This window comes from Protopterus annectens, chromosome 4.part1 (assembly GCF_019279795.1).
Source record: "Protopterus annectens isolate FY-2018-M chromosome 4.part1, PAN1.0, whole genome shotgun sequence".
NCBI classification, from domain to species: Eukaryota; Metazoa; Chordata; order Ceratodontiformes; family Protopteridae; genus Protopterus; species Protopterus annectens.
Window position 1 is genome coordinate 137,493,630 of NC_056734.1, and position 20,167 is coordinate 137,513,796.

Sequence of the window (20,167 nt, forward strand, 5' to 3'; positions counted from 1 at the left end):
AGGACTAAGGCCAGCTCTGCCTGATCCTGTAGAGAAATCTGTACACCCCATGGAAGTCAAGAAGGTCTCGCATTCTATTTCTTACCCTCAAGCCAGAATATCTAAGACACATTTGTCTGTGATTGTTTTCTGCTTTCAAATTTCCAACATACATTTCAGTATGTAGTCAGCTTGCCCCCAATTTTCTGAAAATTTCTTGTAACGGTGTGCAAGTATGGATTAAGTAGCTGTTGTTTACTAACATTAAGAAGGTACTAGATTCTTAAACAGGCATGCCTCCTAATCACAGAACCCATTAGCTACTAACCAAGACACTGCATCTCTCATACTGTGCCAATATTTTATAACATGTCTGTCCACTTTCTGCCCTGTCCAAGCCAACACAGACAGTCGTACTTTCAGGACTTCATCCTTGGTCTGTAAAGTAATAAAACTGAACTTGTTTCATAATCTTCCTTGAAACTTTGGCATCTCGGTCTGAAAATTATTACCCCTGAAGAAAAGCATGGCAGATGTGTTCTTTTTCCCCCAAACCGAACACCTTAGCACTTTTCCTGTTTGAGAGCGAATCAGATCCTGAAGCTAATCTGGCCTCATTTGCCACGTCTAAGGAAACAATGGTGTGGTTCATGACAACATTCTTATAGAGCTTCTTTGAGGCAGTAAGCTGTGAATCATACTTGAAAGACACAGCTACAAAAGCATCATCAAAGGCCTCAAATACTGGTTATACTATTGTAATTTGGGTGAATGCAGGCCTGACAGGTCTGGATACCCTTTTTTGTATCAGAGACTAAGGATTTCCTGTTGAAAATGCTCTGTCAATGCGATACAGGGTCTTCCCAAAGGAGATGTCATCTGGTGATGAACCTGATTAAATGATTCCTTTGTTTTCCAAATCTTATCTTAGGGGGAATGACATCTGGAAAGCATATGGTAATCTCCCTTTTTATCAGTTGAAGAAAAATCATATGTACTTGGGCAAGTTTCCACTTGTTGTTCTACTACATTGTGGACCCAAAGTGGGGGAGATGGGCTGGGCCCTGCTGTGAGCTCTATCATACTGACAATTTCAAAGCCTTGTTCCATAACAGGGAAGTAGGTATGAGTGGATCAAAGGACTTTAACGCAAGAGACAGATGGAATTTCATTGCTACACAGCTGAATTTTTCAAGAAAGGAGAGTGGTGACAAGCCCCCAGCTCAGCCATATATGATTTCTTACAGAATCAAGTGATAACTGCCACTGTATTGCTATGGTCTATACTGTACTTTAAGTGTCTGCAGAGCTACATATTTCTTACTGGTTGGAGCCATTACTGCTATGTGAACAGCACACAGAAGGCAATCTGCATGTCCACTGAACATATAAAGTAAATACAGGTCATGGATGATAATGCTAAAAGAAGGCTGCATGAACACATCCCTGGTGAACTAGGAAAACACTCCAGTAGACTTTTCACCTCTGGGCCGCTAGACACTTATGTAGTGGTCTTCTGCTCCTTAGTCATCAAATCCTTTAAGGTTCTTGCACCCCAGACACCCCTGCACCAGTGGGCAGCTGTTGGATTCTGAAGGCTGCATGAAAGCTTCTAGTTTTTCCAGCCCCATTTAAGTACACACACAGAGGCTTCTTGACCTTTTTGGTTTTCCTAGCAAAACCTATTCAAATGTGAAAATAAGATGGGTCTCTCCAAAGCATGACAAACATTTGGAATGAAAAATGTTCACAGGATATGATGCCTGTGGTCACAAAGGCTTTTCAAGCCCATAAAAAGCATGCCCCAGAAACAAAGATTTTTCAGGGGACTGTTCATTAGCAAATGACAGCAAAAAAATTGACTTTACAAAAAGATATCTCCAATGGGTTTTGAAATACCTCTTGTGCTCTGGGACTGAAATCTGCACCAAACAAACACAAATGTTTGCACTGAATCTCAGTACAGTAAAATCCCCATTATCTGGGACTCAAGCAACTGGTATTTGATTGGCTTGTATGCCGGAACAGTTCCATACTGAGTAGAAGTGGCTCCGCTTTGTGATTTTTGATTGGCTCATATGTCAGTATAAAGAAGCCGACACACTAGTCAACCACATTTAGGCAAACTAAACACTTAAAGATTTTACCACTAAAGTACTTGGTCATTCAGGCTACCCATGAACACTAGAAGACTAGGACAACAGCACAATGTACTGAGTTATTTGCTGGAGTGGCCCTCGCATGACTCATTTTGCCAGTTCACACTACAACTACATTACACATATGCTGCCAAGGCAACAAAGACAGACAAAATGAAATACAATGGGCAGAATCTTAAATGTCTTTTGTACCACACAAAGATCAAAAGATATTTACAGTGACTCACAAAACATGACAGCACTACATACTTATGTGTGTGTGGGGGGTGGCTGATAAAATGGTACATAGATTAGTACTGTAGCAGCATAGTGCTTGGTTCCCTGACTTGGTTCCTAGTTTGGAAGCCTTCTGAGTAGAGCCTACACATCTGCTCTGTCTGTCATTTTTTTCTCCTAGGGTCTCCTGTTGCTTTCCTTGTCCACAAGGTATTTGGACACAGGAAGGTGAACTGTTACTGTTCAAACTATGTCTGGAAATAGGTGTGAGTAAGCATGCATCCTATAATGAAGAAGTACTCCATTTTTGTTTCTTGTTGTAAGCTCATTGCTTGCTGGGATAGGCTCTGGCTATTAATAATCCCTAAATAAATGAAATGGGTACTCAACTTGCTGTTGCAAGTTTATGTGCCAAAGATATATAGGTTGGATGGCTACTCTAATACTACTTATGTAAACTGATCTTTCCCCCGTCTTCTTAACTCCCGTCATATGAAAGATACTTAAAGATCATTTGGCTTACACATTTCACAAATTAATAAATAGAAACGTCAGCCAATGCAATATACATATTACCATATACATATTACCATGTTCTAAATGCATGGTCAGAAGAGTTTATAGCACTAACTGCAAGCCTATCTATGACTACACAGCTCACATTTATTTCATTTTTTGTTAAGCATGAAGGTATGAAGGCTTATTTTTCCCAGTCAGGGGCAACTTTGAAGCACTGGATGATTAAGTGACTCCCTTACTGTTAGAGTCTACGCGAGTGGAGAATAGAAGAGTCAAACAACACTACAGGCTGAATGTTCTTCAACAGCTTACAGCCTTAAACTCTGTAGGTAAAGATACATAAAGGGGGGAGCAGTTTGAATTAAATGACCCAAGCTGGACTAAAGGTCACCAGTTCTATGGTGTAGTGAGACAATGCCCTGATTATGCTACTGGAGACCCAAGTTCAACTAGAAACTCAGGTTCCAGTGGGAGCGGGCCAGTAAAGAAAGGAGTGAGGTCACTGCTGGCTTGCCCATCTTGGGGGAGGAAAGAGGATCTGGATTGCCAAATGTGAAACATATGGTGAGAATGCTAAGTGTTCACCCAGAGGGTTTCTGTGTTGGCTGAGCTTGTTTTATCATAGTAACTTCATCCTAAGTAGCCAAGGGGAAACTAATTTGAGGAAGCATGCTCCCCCCCTTAGGGGGAAGCAACTGCCAGCTCTTAGAAGATGCCAGAGGGGATGTTTCCAAGGGGAGATTGCAGACTACCCTTCAAGACCAGCAAGCTGGCCTACTCATTACAACCTAGCCATCGCTAAGGAACGAAGGGCTAATGGAGGCTCCTGAGCAAGAACAAATGGGCAAGTAAGGCTCTTGCCTAGCCCAGAATGCCTGTTTCATATTCTCCTAGAATACATCAACTAAATGGTTGAAGGTAAGAAAGCAATGGGGCAAGGTCCTGGGGAAAAGTAAAAGTTAGAATTAAGCTGAATGACAATCTAATTAATAATAATTAAATACTTTAGCTTAGTTAAAATTATAAATTAATACATAAAGATAAATCATGTTATCTATAGCCATTCAAGGACATGAAAAGTAGCTTCTTTTTGTGCTGTCATTTACTCACAACTACCAACTGGTCAGCAGTGAAGCAAATCAAAATCAAGTGTCTCTTTTAAATGTTAAAGTTGAATTTGAAAGTTATAAAAAAAACTCCCGAGTGTTGTGACGAGCTTTATTTTTAATTTGCTTACTAATAAGTGACTCATTTCACAGGTGAACTTGAACCACTGTCTAAGTAACTTGTGCAGTCATACAGCTAGCAAAAGATAACTGAGGGAATCGAACTCTGAAATAAAGAATGAATGCCATTAACACACAGCCATAACCTCATATCAATGGTTTACAAGGAGTAATACTGTTAACCATTATAAGATGCTCAAACCAGGAGCTACCAACTACAATGCTCCTTAAAACGATTGGACTCGATATACAAACAGCTAAGGCAGCTAAGGATTACAGGTAAGAAACAGGCTGTTTAAACAAATAAGGTCATGCAGAACTTAATTACTATCCACCAATTACAGAAAACAAACTTGGAAGTCACACTCACCATCCCCATTTTTGAAGATTATTCCCACTGGATCCCCTCCGAACACCTTGTTGTTGTACACAATCCACAAAGGCTTCATTTTAGAATCCATGCACTTGCATTTTTCAGTACTGTAGATTGAGGGGAAAAAACAGAAGCAAACATAGGGAGAAATGAAACAAACTTAAAAGGTGTGTCAATTTATGCTGTCATTTGACTAAAATAGTGCTTTGAAAAGAATGAAAACAATGTAAAAAGTACTTTTCAAATTCTGTTGTCCCAATATTAAATTTGATAACACCAGACTAAAAAAAAATAGTTACTTCTGTGACTTTCTGTTTTTTATTAAATTGCTTTTCATATCACAGCTCTGGGCTGACAGCCCAATATTTCTGCCAAATGGAACCATCCGTTCTGCCAAAAATGGAAATAAAGGCATGTAATAATGAAAATAAGACAATCATTTTTATTAAAACCATTAAGTGCAGGGGTCAGCCATTGAATTAATCAGAATTCAACAGTTTAAAGGATACAGCCATGAATGCCTGACTTTGATCCCCACACCACAATCAAATCCAGACCCATTTCTCTAGGTAACTATCAGGGGACACCAGAGGTAGGTTCTCAGGTTGCAAAAGGAAAAAGTCTCTGCTCAATCCTTGTTCACTCTTTGCATTTCATCCAGAAAATACAGCAAAAATCCATAAGACTGGTCATTCAAGTTTTAAACTAACAGCTGACAATTTTTATTATAAAAATGTAACTTTTGAATGTCAGGTTTTATCTCATCATAAAAGTATTTCTCCCATAATGTCACTCCCCTTTTTTCTTCATTTTCCCATTAGAAATTATTCAATTTACATAAAGAAACCGGAATCAGGGCTACTAACTGAGGGGAAAAACAGCCAAAATACACAGATATCAGAAGTGATATATAAACTATTATGACCAAATTGCACCTCAAGGTGAGGGGAGTGTGGGATGGGGAAGGAAATATTTTTGTTTTGACAGAAACAGTATACACAATAGTATGCCTCTCCCAAGTTTCAGACAATGCACTGATTTTACTTGAGTTTTTGCAGTGGGCTGCTGTAGCTGTGGACACACTCCTCCCAGGAAAAAGATGGACTCTGGATGCATTTCTGCAAACCAGCCTTTGAAACTCTTCCCTGCCAAATCAACTTTTTCACCTCACAAGTATGCCTCAAACACAAAATGTTCAGTTATATTTCTTTTACCACTGCTCAAACACTTATACTCCTTATGTAATTCCCAAGTGTCCTTTACTATTTTTATTAGACTGTAATAACTCTTCTTTTTAGAACTTGCTTCATCAAGTTCTACTGCTGGTCTATTGACTAGGATGCCGGTTCTGGAACACTTTACATACCACACTGGTTTTCACATTGTTTGTTACTGTAGCAACATACTTCTTTCTTTTCCTGCATTGTCCTGGTCTATTTATTGCAATGCACAAGAGATGGCATGCATATATGGACCAAATGACTGTGTATGCAGTGCATGAAGAGGGATATGCATGTATTCAGTGGACAGCAATGCATATGCAGTGATGTGCAATGGATTACTATGCACATGTAATGATATCCATGTAAACAGTGAACTTGCTACTCAAGCACAGTGATCTATGTATGGACAATTCATTGCTCTACTTGTACAATGCACTTTTTTCTGAATTTTTATGCACGCACACTGATCTATAGGAATGCAGTGAATTACAATTATCTAAATAGATGTGTACATTACACACAATGGTGACAAACAGATTTTGGAACCTGTTTTCAAACACAACTTCGAAAATGTTGTGTGTGTTATAAACTAGGGTGTATGACTATAAGAAAATAATCAAAATATTCATGTTAGAAATGTGGTATAACATGACATATCAATGACATGGTGACTACATAGTAAAATATGCCTGAGCAGAGGAAGGTCTCGTATTAATATAAGCTACAATGAGGAGGACACAACAGTGGCACAGACCACAGAATATGTAAAATGCATAGCAATGTTTTATATTAAAACAGAAAAATCTGGTAAAATCTGTCAATCACTAGTAAAAAGTATATCGTCACTATACAGAAAAAATACAAATCTAGATTATCCTGTGTGGTCACAAAGCCCATCTTGTATCAACACACCTAGCACAATGTGCAACAAGTGTGTAAACATGACTGGTACATTATCATTCTTAACAATGGTGTAATAAAGCCCAGTGAAACAAGTGCACTATAATGCATGTGTGACATTATCATTCTTAACAATGGTGTAATAAAGCACAGTGAAACAAGTGCACTATAATGCATGTGTGACATTATCATTCTTAACAATGGTGTAATAAAGCCCAGTGAAACAAGTGCACTATAATGCATGTGTGAATTACACAGCACTACATATTATACATTTACGGAGGTGTTAACATTTGCACTGGTTAGTATGAAACTCTGCCTTTTCCTTCATTGAAGCGGGCATTAGAAAACAAATGATATGCCACAATGTACCATGTTCAAAATGTTACATATTCATGGACAACTCAACAAGTAGGAAAACAGCACATCTAGATGCACTGTGGCAGCATGATAGCAGGTTTGCTAAAAACTTCACATCAAGTGATATCCACACAACATTCCTGCATTAATGGTCACAACATGCCCACCAATATAAAAAAAAGGCTGCGAGTTCTTCCTCAGTCCTTTCTTAAATGGGTCCCGAATAGAGAAGTTCAGATAAGGCTCAATGAGAGAGAAGTCAATATGCAGCCAAGTAAAAACTCTTGCACTTGCTGACCACCAACAAAAACCACAACTATGTCAAAACTTGTACAAAAAGATGGATGCAAAGGAAATCAGTCTATTATCTGTCATGTGCATCTAGTGTGTGCATATATAAATAAAACACTTTTATAAAAAAGGTGAAAAGGCTGGTGTAAATGAAGTTTTGTGAACTACAACTATACCCATTTGACTTATCTCAAGTTATTTAGCACAAGATGGGGATTCTTAAGTAGCTATATCCAGCCATCTATCCACAATCACTTTTTTCCAGTTTTGCACATGACAATCATCTAGAGCCAAAGTTCACACCTAAGTAGCTATACAAATAAACTCTTTTTAGAAAAACAACCACCACTTCAAAAACATGCATACCACCTGCATGCATAAGCTTAGGGATCCCGACCTTACAGAGTAAAACATCACTTCTGAGCTTGCCCTGAAACTATATCTAGAATCTAAATCCAGATGAGACAGTGGGCACCAAGTCTTACACTTTTCCTCAAAATGGTGTAATAAGATTATTCAACATACCAATAACTTGCATAATGGTGCAATGGCCAGAAAAAACTGAGAAGTTAAGGGATGATACAGAATGGTGTAGCCAAGTATATAACTCATTGTACTTCACTAAGCACACTTTTCTGAGTGTTGCTCAGAAATTCTGCATCTTACTAAAGCTAAAATAGATCTAGAACTGTCAAAACTAATGTCTGTTAACCTAAAAACATTTTACAACACAGAATTTTTAATTAAAAAAAATAGCTGTGAGGGTGAAAGCTGAAAATGAACTGGCCAGGGCTCAACATTTGGAGACCAGTAACTGTAAAGACAGCTTAAAAAAATGAAAGAATGCAAATTTTGAAATTGTCACTAATGTGACTGAAAATCAAAGTCCTTGTTTCTATATTCAGTTACACTTTTAAGTGTGAAAACAACACTCCACCTTATCGGCCAGATCAACTTGTCTGCATCAGTCATCATAATCCCTCCAGCCTGTCACATATCTACTACCGTACAAATTGTATTTATGGATAAGGTTGTGAAATACTGAATTGGTAAGGGCACAGTCCATTCAACAGGGAAATATAATGAAATGCCTTCTTCATACGTGACTTAACATCTCTTGTAAATATTATAAAGAGGACACTAACAGTAACATAACAGAAACTAGGAGCTCAAACGTATACCAGTTCACATAAATTCAAGAAACATTAATATACCATGTCGGCAATAGCAGCTCAGGCTTTTTATATAAATACATGTTTTTTGCAAGTAAATAAATAATGAACTGTGATTAGCTCCTCAAAAACAGCAGCTGCATCTGTCCCCAGTATTATCAGATGCCAGTAACACATACGATGTTCATACTGAACAATGCAGCAAGCCTTTTCCATACACATTTTAAGTTGTATTTATTAGGTACAAAGTATTCAAAGCCCATTAAATACAAACATAATGTATTTAGTTTCTAAGAGGCCATCTAGACTTTGAATAAAGGTCTCCTGACTTATAACTAGAGATGATGAATAAGAAAGCTGACCTAAAAAGCAATTACTAGACAACAGAAATCAAAGTCTAAAACAACTGTATTTGAAGTAGTGAATATTGTAACAGAGATGAAAGAACCGAAAGTGGAATCTTTAATAAAGGGTAGGAGCAAATTATATAGAAAAATGGAAATTGTGGGAACAATACATGCTGAATAATGTTCTGGATGGGGAGGATAAGTGAGTCTTATGGGAAGGCAGGAATTGATCAACTTATGAAATGCTGGATTGATAACTGTATAAAAATGTGTGTGATGTATAATGTTTGGAACTGTGAACTTAACATGTTTTTTCTTTTACATATGTGTATGTTTGCCTATATCTTAATTGCCAATTCAATAAATGTGCATAAAAAAGGAATAAGAAAGCTGACACCATTTAAGAGCTTGCTTTACTATCTAGGAAAGGAACCCAAGACCTCCACAGCACAACATGCTGGTGTCACTGCTACTGGCTACATAGGTGTTGAATTTTCACTTAACCAGCAGCCTAATCCTTTCAACTATGAAACTTCTAGCATAATGATTAAGCTCAAATTACAAATGCACATACACAAATAGAGAAAGTCCTCTGTTTAGGCACTTACAGAATCATAGATGTGAAATAACATCTTTCATTTAATACTTGAACCCAAGAACTCCAAGCATACAGTGCTGGTATCTCAGCTTCAACAAGAGCCTCCAGACAGACAGGTGTTGAGCTTTCCCATAACAACCTTATCCCAGGCATGGTGATTAAGGCCACATTACTAACAAACACACACTCACAAATAAAACACGATTATCCCTATGCAAGAAGTATGTCATAGGCAGAAATGAACTCTGATACCAGACGAGGGGACTAAATGTAGGTTAACAAAACTATTAAATGAAACATCTAATCCAGCAGACAGTAAATATGTAAAGCACAATTCTGTCTACATACCATACATGTAGATGTTAGCATCTTTACTGTTAGAGTAACTATCTGGGATATCCTTGCTGTCAACAGCTCTTGGCAGTCCCAAACACTAGAGACTTCATCCCCCTCTTCAGCTTCAGACCTGGTAGACGCTCTCTTTTATGACAGCAGGATGTCTGACTATAAGGGTCGTAGGCTGGCACCATGTTTTCTGGTCTTTCTAGTCCCCCCAGACCTGGAATCCTGCACTCTGAGCCCCAGTCCAGGAGTACAAGGCATGCAAACATTCTCCAGTGGGCAAGTGGACAGGGGAACATGATACCTAAGCCAAAGATGGGGGAATCCTGATGATTAGGGGAAGGAGAGGAGGCCACCACAACCACTGGGTGAAACCGAGGGGAAGGAGGGTGGGAAAGAATACTGCAACAGTAAAGATGCATGGACATCTACATTTAAGTTAAGTAGACACAACTGTACTGTTCAATGCGTTTCACTGCTGTTGAAATATCAACTTGGGAGGAATCCCAAAGCAAAGTTATGGATGGTGGGAAACAGTTTATAACGAAGCAAGAAGGCCATGCAAGCAAAGGCAAATCTGTCCCAGGTTCTGGAGAAGTTGCGTAAATTTTAGAGCTTGGTAAAGGTGTGAACAGATGACCAGGTGAAAGCTTCCATGATTTCTTTGATAGAAACCCCCCTAAGAAAAGCCATAGTAACAGACATAGTCCCGGTGGAATGTGTTTTTATATGCTCAGGCATTTATTTTCCATGGTGTCTGTAACAAAATCTAATACAGTTAGAACGCCATTTGGAATGGTTTGCATGCTTATTGGCTTTTCCAATTTTGCTGCTAGCAAAAGCCACAAAAAGTTGGTCTGTCTTCATGTTCCTGGTTTTGTCCAGCTAATATCTTATGTCTATGAACATCTAGGGAATGAAGAACATGGTCTCCCCTGTTTTGAGAATTAGGATAGAAGAGAGAAAGATGTATAGATTGGTTTAGAGAGACTTCAGCCATGAACTAGGACATACAGGAAGGATTTTGTCCTGGGATTGGCCTTGCCAGGGAGGAAATTCAAGAATCCTGGCGTGGAGGATGCCCTTCAAAGATCGTTTTAAAATAGGGTTACAAAAAAGGGTGGCTGCATAGGAAGGCAGCAGCAATAGCCAATGCATGAAATCTGATTGAGAAATGAGAAAGGCCAAAGTTAAATTATTCAGCTAACTAGGTTAGCCGCATTGATAATTTTGCAGACAGTAGTACGTGACCTTTGAATGGTACCAGCAGTAATTCTTTTACATTTTTGATATGCAAAACTACATCTGTATCAAAAGCTCTCTCTTCAGGGGAAAGGATTAAATCATCCATGCTATCAGCCTCAATGTGCTCAGGTTAGGGTGTATGACAGTTTCCCTGTGCTGGGTTAATAGGCTTACCCTTCTGAGGTAGCAGCTAAGGTTCCTGTCTGTTCATGCTATTGAGTAGAGAAAAGCAATGCTGCTCTGGCCTGGCTTTTAGTAATACTCCGGGGATGAGAGGTTTGGGAGGGCAGACGTATAGAAACAGATCTGTTCACTGAAAAGGGAAGGCATCCATCCTACGGGCCTTGATGTCTGTGGTTGTATGCAAACATTTTCTAAATGCAGGTTTTGTTTTGTGTCAAAAAAATGTCTATTTCTGGCACACCCCATTCCTGTTTTATCTATAAAAAAAAATGCTCTTGCTTAATCTGCCCACCCATGTCTCTGACTTGATGTTAGGTGGTTTATGTCCTCCAACAGGTACTAAGCCATCAGATGTAGGCCCATGGACTGTGCCATTTCCCACGGCTACATGTATAAGTTACAGAGGGCAAGAGTGCATTCCTCCCTGTTTATGTACCAAATAAATGTGGCGTAGTCTTTCTTCACCAGGAAAACCTCTGATTTGTGGAGATCCTTGACTGACATTTCCTTTTGGTTTATATGATTTTTTTAAGAACGTTTGCTCCCATTTTCCCTGTGCTTGAAAGCAGCTGGAATGTTTGCCCCAAGCCAGATCTGAAGCAACTGTGCTTAAGATCTGATTTTCTGGCTGGATTCAAAAGGGGCCCTTTGTTTAGAATGCAGGCTTAGATCTGCCACTCCTTTTTTTAAACAAGGTAAAAGGTGTATCTTGTGGTTGTGGAATGTGTACTGACACCAAACATTCTTGAGGTACCACTGAATTGTTCTCATCAATTTTGCCAGTAGAATCATCAGAACACAGGAAGCCATGTATCACAAGGCTATCAGGATTTCTTTTGCTGGGACTGGAAGTAGTGCGTCAGAAATGAAGCCTTTTCCTCTAGTAGGACAGTCATTGTTTTGTACATCTATCAGGGCTCCTAGAAACACCAGCTTCCTTGTTGGGATCAGATTGGACTTCTTTATATTGAGAGTGAATCCCAGACTTGAGAAAAGTGTCATGGTCGGGTGAAGGGAAGATTGTAAATCCATGAAAAATTTTGACCTGAATCAGGCAGTAACATCCACATAGGAATAAGTCTGAATGCTCTTTGCCCTGCATAAAGCAATTAGATGGACCAATCACTTTGTAAAAAAAAACTCTAGATGGAATAGACAAGGAAAAGGGCAGAGCAAAAAAAATGAAAATGTTTCTCACCTTCTCTAAAGAGCAGATACCTCCTTTGTAAGTTTTTGCAAAGGGACTGTGGAGGTATGCACCTTTTAGATCTAAGGTGACCAAGAATGTCTGAGGGGCTAGCATGGGCAGAAAGCTTTTTCAGGGTTAACATTTTGAATTTGGGGAACCAGAATGAATCTGTTTAGTCTTGAAAGATCCAAGTTAGGCCTGCTAGGTTCCTTCTTTCCTTGGAACTAGGAACAGTCTTGAATAATATCATATGCCCCTTTACTATAGAGGAATTATTTCTATGGCAGCCTGAACTAGCAAAATATCTAACTGAATTAAGGTCACCTGCATTTGATCCTTCGGAAAGAAAGGAATACCCACTGGTTTTGAAAGAGAGACAAATTGTAGTATGTAGCCAGATGTTATTATGTTTAAGACCCACTGGTCCCAAGTGATGTTTTTCCATTCATTTAAAATAGGAAAAGTCTCCCCCTAGTTTGAAGAGACAGGGAAGAAAAGATTGGAAGGAACCAAGGAGGGAAGGGTTGGGGTGGGACTTGGGGAAGGCAGGACAGGGAGGTGCCATAGTGAGTCATGTCTGCTCCCTGCTGGTCCCTAAGGCCAGGACCCACTAGGCAAGCTTCCTTGATCAGCTTGTCATCTTTTACACTGTTTTTGTTGCCTATCCCTTGTGGTCTTTCTCGCTGTGTCTGGGTTGAGAGGACAGGTTGGAACTAGGATTTGGTAGGGTGATTCCTGCTAAAGCTAGGTGGCTTTACCTGAAAAAAGTCTTTAGCAGTCGACATAGATTTAGGCTTGCTCTCCATTTTTTTAAGTAGCTTCTGCATTAGGTTCCAACAAAATTCATTGTCCAAATGTTATCTAGGAGTTCAGATTTCACATGCATTGGGAAGGGCTGTTCCCTTAACCAGGCATGCCTAAGAATAACTGACACACAGGCTGCCTCTGTGTTTGAAGCTTTTAAAGTATAAAAGCAACAAAGCAAAGAATGCTTAGCAACCTGTGGACAATAGTTACAAAAATCAAGTAATTCTTTAGAGTGCGCTCTATTCTCCAAACCTTCCAGATTCTTCCTTATCTGGTCTAGAAGGGTGTCTTGGAATTTGACCATATGAAACGGGCAACTGAGAGCTCTCACAGCCAGGGTAGCAGAAGTGCAAACTTGTTTGCCAAATCAATTAAGACTCCTACCTTCTTTCTCATTTGGCAAAGGGTTCCTAGAGACATTACCTTTAGCTTCGTTGGGATGCTGAGGCATCTCCTCAGGATTCACCACAGGATTTCTAAACAGGTGTTTATGACAACCCAATACCCTATAAAACTGGTCTGACTTCCTAGAAGTAGGTGGTTGGGAGTCAGGTTGCCGGGAAGAGTCAAATATGACATCATCCAATACCTCTATTACTGGAGGAATAGCCAGAGATTTATGCTCAGGGAGTTTTAAAATTCTCTAACTCGCATCTGAGATTGAAGGTAGTCATCCACTTCATAACAGAAGAACTTTGAATGTCTACCCAAAGGTAAAATCCTCAGATGGTGAAACGGAGGAAAGATATCAGACACTCAATCAGCATATGAACCAGTGGAAATGTGGTCAACATATGCTAATTCTTCCTTGCAAGGGTCACATAAGTCAGAGGAATCCTGTGAGGAATGCCTCTCTTTCTTTTCTGAAGGCATGATCCTGTACCAGGGATTTTGGCCGGGCTGTACTGATTAGATCTCACATTTTGTATGATGTTCTCAGCCAGTCTGAGTCAATCCTTCTGGTAGGCTTGGTGAGGTTAGGAAACAGAAGGCCTAGGTTATGGCAAACTGGATGCAGCCTTTTTAATTATGCCCTTTGTCTTGTGTCCTGTTGTGGCACTGGATGTAATTCTAGAAAAAACAACAAGTTCTACCACATAGACAAAGCCGGAATTACAAGGAAAAATCAAAATAAAACTATAAGTAATAACCCGCACCACAATGTTCTAAAACACTTAAATGTTTTAATGCACAATGCTAGTATAGGTACTTTCAACCGTTAAGGCTTCTTCAGGCAAAATAGTTCAAAGTAAAACAGTTCTACTTAAATACAGCATCTATTTATACCATGTGACTTCAATAAGGAATTAAAAAAAAACTATTAAAATACATTTAAAATGTAAAAATGCATATAATAGCATAAAAATACATGCAATGGCATTAAGTTATATGTATATAAATATTATCATATTTTATTCCTTATTTCTTTTAAAGTGGGTTTTAAAGTAAAATTATCATTTAGCCCTGGAAATTGGTGGGCCTTAAATCTTAAAATCAATTTGTTTCCTTGTATTTCAGAATTGTTTATTACGTCACCCCCTCTTATATGTTTATTAATGTTTTGCAGTATTAAAAAATTAAAAACATGTATCATCTGTTTTCTTTTATATGCTTGTATAATGCATTTGTTTCTAATTTCCCTTTTATTTCTGAAACATATTCACATATTCTATCTTTCAGTTTTCTATTTCTTTTACCTACACAGAATGCACTACATTTTAAAAATTTAGCCATGTATATTATATTCATTGTATTACAAGCACCATGACTTAAAAAAAATATATTTTAATGTAACAGGATGTAAAAAAGAAATATCAGTAGAGATATATCTACAAAATTGACAATTATGGCATTTTTGAGTGCCTAACTTTAAAATGGAAGAATGTTTTACATTTTTTTCCTGTTCCTTATAACATAATTGGTACTTAAGATTACTTTGATTTTTATATCCAAAAGAGAAATGCTCAACAGACATATCCTTAAATGTCAGTATATGTCTTAACATGTGCCAATGTTTTTTTTACAATACTTTGGATCTTATTAGCATTTGCATCGTATGGTAAAATGCCATCTAAACATACTTTTATTATTGGTCCTTTTCTTATGATATTGAATATTACCACCAGAAAAGATTGGATATATACTTTTTATTAACTTAAAAAATTACCAATTGTGAAACATGACAGAACAAGAAAATTTGGAAATATGGGGCATTTGGACTTTGTTGGACCTGTGGAGAACTCAAAAGTATACACCCTATTTCATGTCATTAATGTTTGAAAAAATACTTGGGGGGGGGGGGGAGTTAACTGTAAACCTTTTTTTCGCAATAATACTATTTTTATAGTGCACGATTTTCTTTGCATGCTATAAAGAAAAGTTTTCTCAGTTGTTTTTAAGTGTAATCAGGATATTATTGTAAACAGGTGCGCCTGTGTTTTTTTTTTCTCTTTCTACCTTCTCACTTTCTCCTTCTTCAATTTTAAGAAATACAGGCACTGCAATGTAAAAAAAATCTGGTTAAAAGAGCATGACAAAGAACAACGAATGTGCTTTTTCTCATTCTTGCATGGTGGAATGACTAGATTAAAACCCTTAGCTTGCTTTAGTAACATGTTTTAAGATAAAGCAAGTAAATGAAAAATAATACTGAATATTATAAGGGCATTTTCTAGCAATTAAATTTATGCTTGGCAGCAATTATCCTCATGTTGCCATGAAAACAATCTGATAAAGAGAAACTGGCTACAATCCGATACAAAAATTGGCATAAAAAAGGGAAATTGTCTAGGAGATAATATTCTCTGAAAGCATTTAGGTGTTTTTTTTCCAACTTAGAGAGCTATAAAGATAAGACAAAAACAGAGAGCACTTGTTAGAAGCACAGCCTGCAGCATGCATCTTAGCATAGATAACCTTTCTTTTACGTCAACTCAAGTCTATGAGTGTGGCTGTCACTTTGGGACATTTGTTCCTATTAGGAGGGTAAAACTTGAATATTTGAAGATGTACATAATTTTGTGGTTAATATTAAATTTATAGGCTTTAGGGGGTATTGGAAATGTGTTTATTTTGTTTGAGGGCTTTTGATAAAACATTTTTTTAAGCTGTGACATAGGCCCAAGTGGATATGACAAGAAACAACTGTATAAAAGTTCAACCTGCCAAACAGTGTATGCACGTAACACAAAAGTTGGAACTAGATATTTAACAAAACAAGCTGCTATAGATAAAAGGTTGGAATAACTTTTTAATACAATGATGTTTTCTATAATGTCTTTAAATGTCAATGGTATCACAGATAAATGCAAAAAAGAAAGAGTAGCGGATTATATTAAAAATGTAGAATGCAAATAACTATGCTACAGGAGACACACTTGGAAAGAACTGAACATGTGAATTTGAGAAAGAAAGGTTTTCAGGATGGTTATTCATCAGAATACATGGAACTAAGTAAAAGAGGAGCACATATTATTTGCAAGAGGAGCTTCAATAGTGGCAGAAGAGGATAAGATAATGGTAGATTTGTAGTACTAAGGGGCTACTGGCATGTATTTATATTCCACCTAAAACTGCTATAATGGAACTTGATAAAAATTTGGAAGAAATAATAAGCTTTCAGCAAAGAGTATTACTTATAGGTGGGGAATGGAATTTAATTTGCAGCAGTGAAGATGCGTCTTGGGAGCCCAGAAGGGAAAGCATAGCAAACAAAGGTAGACATTTGAAGAAATGTATGAAAATATTTGGCTTTGGCATGGAAGATGTGAATTTAGTACTAGGTGTTCAGAATGAATTTGAATAGTATTCCCAAATATATAAAAACTGGGCTAGGATAGACAGAACTTGGATTTCACAGGAACATGTGCATTTAATTGTAGGTTTTGACATGTAGCCAATAACTATTTCAGATCATGGGCCAATAATAACTAAAATAAGAACACAGGGTATTGAAAAAAAATGAAATACTGGCAATTTCCCACCTGTTGTAAAGAGAGGAGGTTTAAGGAATGGGTAGTACAAATTATTCATGAGCTATTACAGAAGATAGAAATTTCTTATGAAAATATAATGTAGGCATTTAATTAATTGCCCTTTAGCTATGTTTAACTTCTTTGTACTTGAAGTAGTTGATAAAGATATTAGGGGTGGGCAATGGGAGACCTCTATAGAATACAAGGAGTTACTATGGCAACTGCACCTGGGGGCTAATAAACCACCAGGTCTGAATGATGTTATTTCTATAACTCCGGTATTAAAAATGAGGGCAGCTAAATTATAAGAGGTTCTTAACATTGTATACATTTTAGGCATTTTTTAAGAAATTTTTAATAAGTGTTTTTTGGCTTTGTTATTGATTTTATGGTTCAAATGCTTGTATTTGTATAATTTATTAATATTGAGGGATAGATTATGTGTTTGCTGAAATTGTATGTGTTATGAATTGTAATATGCATTTTCTAATTGTATTACTGATATGGTTTTAGGATAGTGTTTGTTTTATCCACTTGATGGCGCCAAGTACTGTTTATGTATTTTTAGTCATTATTGAAATTTGAAAGCAGACTTTGCATTATTACTATGTTTTTAGCTACTAATTATATTTTTTTCTTATTTGTAGGCTTTATCATGCTAATTAGAGTGCTAGAAATGAAGTTTAAACATAGTCTATTTTTATCAAAGTTTTATATGATGTTTATCCATTTGTGTGATAAGATGTAGGTTTCTTTTATTTTATTTCAACTTAAATTACAGTTTATTATGACCACCTTAAGTTAATTAACTTGATGATAATTTTGGGTTAATTGAAGGTGGTGGATGTATTTAAGAGGGGGGATTTGTGAGGGGTAGGTTGTCTGATGAAGTCAATTGTGGAACGAAAACGCAGTGTGGAGTTGTTCCAGCGTTTATGATTTTGTGTTTCCTGAATAAATCCTTCGTATTGTGCCTGCAGCCTTATTTCCTTTAGTGCTTCGTTTGTGGTGTATTTGGTTTTTACTGGCACTAATTTCCATATTCTGGTTACTGGTCTTATGAAAATATAGTAAGGGAGTGGGATAAAATTAAAGTGGGGTTTAAAAATAAGGTTGAAATAAAACATGGCAATATGGTTAACAAGAACTATTTAAACAGACTGACAAATGTTAAAATACTGCAGAATATGGGGCATCTCACAAAAGAGGAGGAGCAACTGCAGAATGTTAAATAGAAAATAAGGGATTTTCTTGATAATCTGCATGAGTTTAGAAAGGTTGCTGTTAAGCAACTGTTTTTTGCTAATAACTCTAGAGCATAGAAACTTTTAGCACAACAACTCAGGCAGCAGAAAGTAGAAAGGGCTGTTGCCAAGCTTAAAAAGTCTATAAACAAGGTAACAAGAGATTCTGTAGATGTATTAGAAAAGGAATTTCTTTCGGCTTTTCCTGATTAGGGGTCACCACTGTGGATCACCAGTCCGCAGATTGATTTGCAGTGGTGTTTTTACGATATTGAGTTGCCAGCCTGGAGCCCAACCTTCATAGAAGGCACACACACACACAAACCTACCTGAATGTCTTTAAAACTTACTCAGCCGCAGGGAGGACATGTAGACTCTGCACAGAAGGAGCTCCAGCCAGGAATAGAACCAGAGAACCTCTTGCTGTGAGGAGACAACACTAACTGCTGCACCATCGCGGCCCTGTAGCGGTATTAGAAATATTTCAGAAATTCGAAAATTCTGTATAAAGCAGAGAAGTATAGAAATCAAGAAAAGGTAAAAATGGAAATGTTTATGTTAAAATTAAATATGCCAAGGTTAGAAGTACATGAGGCTCAATTACTAACAGGAAAGGAGATGAGATAAAAATTTGATATATAACCAATCTACAGGAAAGTCCCCAGGAGAAGACAGTATGTTTGGAAGCTAGGAGGGGAAAAAACTGATAAAGATCTGGGAGGTTTTGTTTAACAGTATTTTAAAAGGAGGATAAGTACCAACATCCTGGATGAAAGCAGCAGTGGCTGTAATACCTTAAGAAGGGTAAAGATCCATCAGCTCCAGCTTCATACAGGCACATTTCAATACTAAATTATGATTATAAAGTGGGCTAAAAGAATGGTAAAAGTAATGCCAAAATTGATAGAGATGGATCACTGTGATTTTGTGGAGAGGAGGCAAACATTTGACAACATTAACAGAACATTCCAGATGGAAGCAACATGTAAGAAAATACAACTGTTGTTGGTGGATCTTGATACAGAGAGAGCATTTCACAGAGTAAGCTGGGACTTTATGAGCGGGGCAATGGAAGCGTTTGCATTCCCTGATAAAATTATAAAGTTGATTAGGAAGACATGAGAGGGATTGAAGGTGAAAAAGTGGGTGGGGTCCTCTCTGATAATTTCTACTTAAGCAGAGGAACCAAGCAGGGTGTCCTGTTTCCCATTTGCTATTTGCATTATATTTAGAACAATTGGTAAATAAAATAAGGGACTCAGAAATTCAGGGGTATAATTGATATGGTAATCAAGAAAAGCTGGCTCTATTTGCAGATGACATTATTTTATACCTGACAAAACCAGAAAGTGACATTACAGTGCTGTGGAACATATTGAGACAGTTTCAAACCTTTTCAGGATGCAAAATGAATGAAGCTAAAACAAAAGCAACAACAGTAAATTATGTATCCACATATGAATTGATTAAGCAATATCAATACTTATGGGGACATGACAAAATGAAGTATTTAGGAGTATGCATTAAAAATGATACCATTGTGGCAGATAACATATGCGGAAAGATACTAAATATAATACAAAAACTGAGAAACTGGAAGCTCTGTTATATGTACGTGGATAGTAAGATACAAGCAGTCAGGTTAGGCATATTTTATCAATCAGAGGAGAAGCTGTGGATAGCAATTAATAAAAAGATGAAGGATTTAATCTTGGAGGGGAAAACAGCAAGAGTCGAGTGGAATAAGCTGATTCTTCTAGTAGAACATGGCAAACTGGGATTACCCGAGTTGAAGGGTTATTTCAGCGCAACACAGTTAA

The 20,167-nt window shown here is 37.5% G+C and overlaps 1 protein-coding gene across 4 annotated transcripts in view; it reads right to left on the bottom strand.

Moving 5' to 3' along the window:
- Nucleotides 1–20,167, bottom strand: part of PIK3CB (phosphatidylinositol-4,5-bisphosphate 3-kinase catalytic subunit beta) — a gene marked incomplete at its 3' end in the record, with an annotated part of 1,563,003 nt that overhangs the window by 356,350 nt on the left and 1,186,486 nt on the right. For all 4 annotated transcript variants that reach the window (XM_044070037.1, XM_044070038.1, XM_044070035.1 and 1 more), the window contains 1 exon segment: nt 4,470–4,579. In XM_044070037.1, coding sequence (XP_043925972.1) covers nt 4,470–4,579 — 110 coding nt within the window.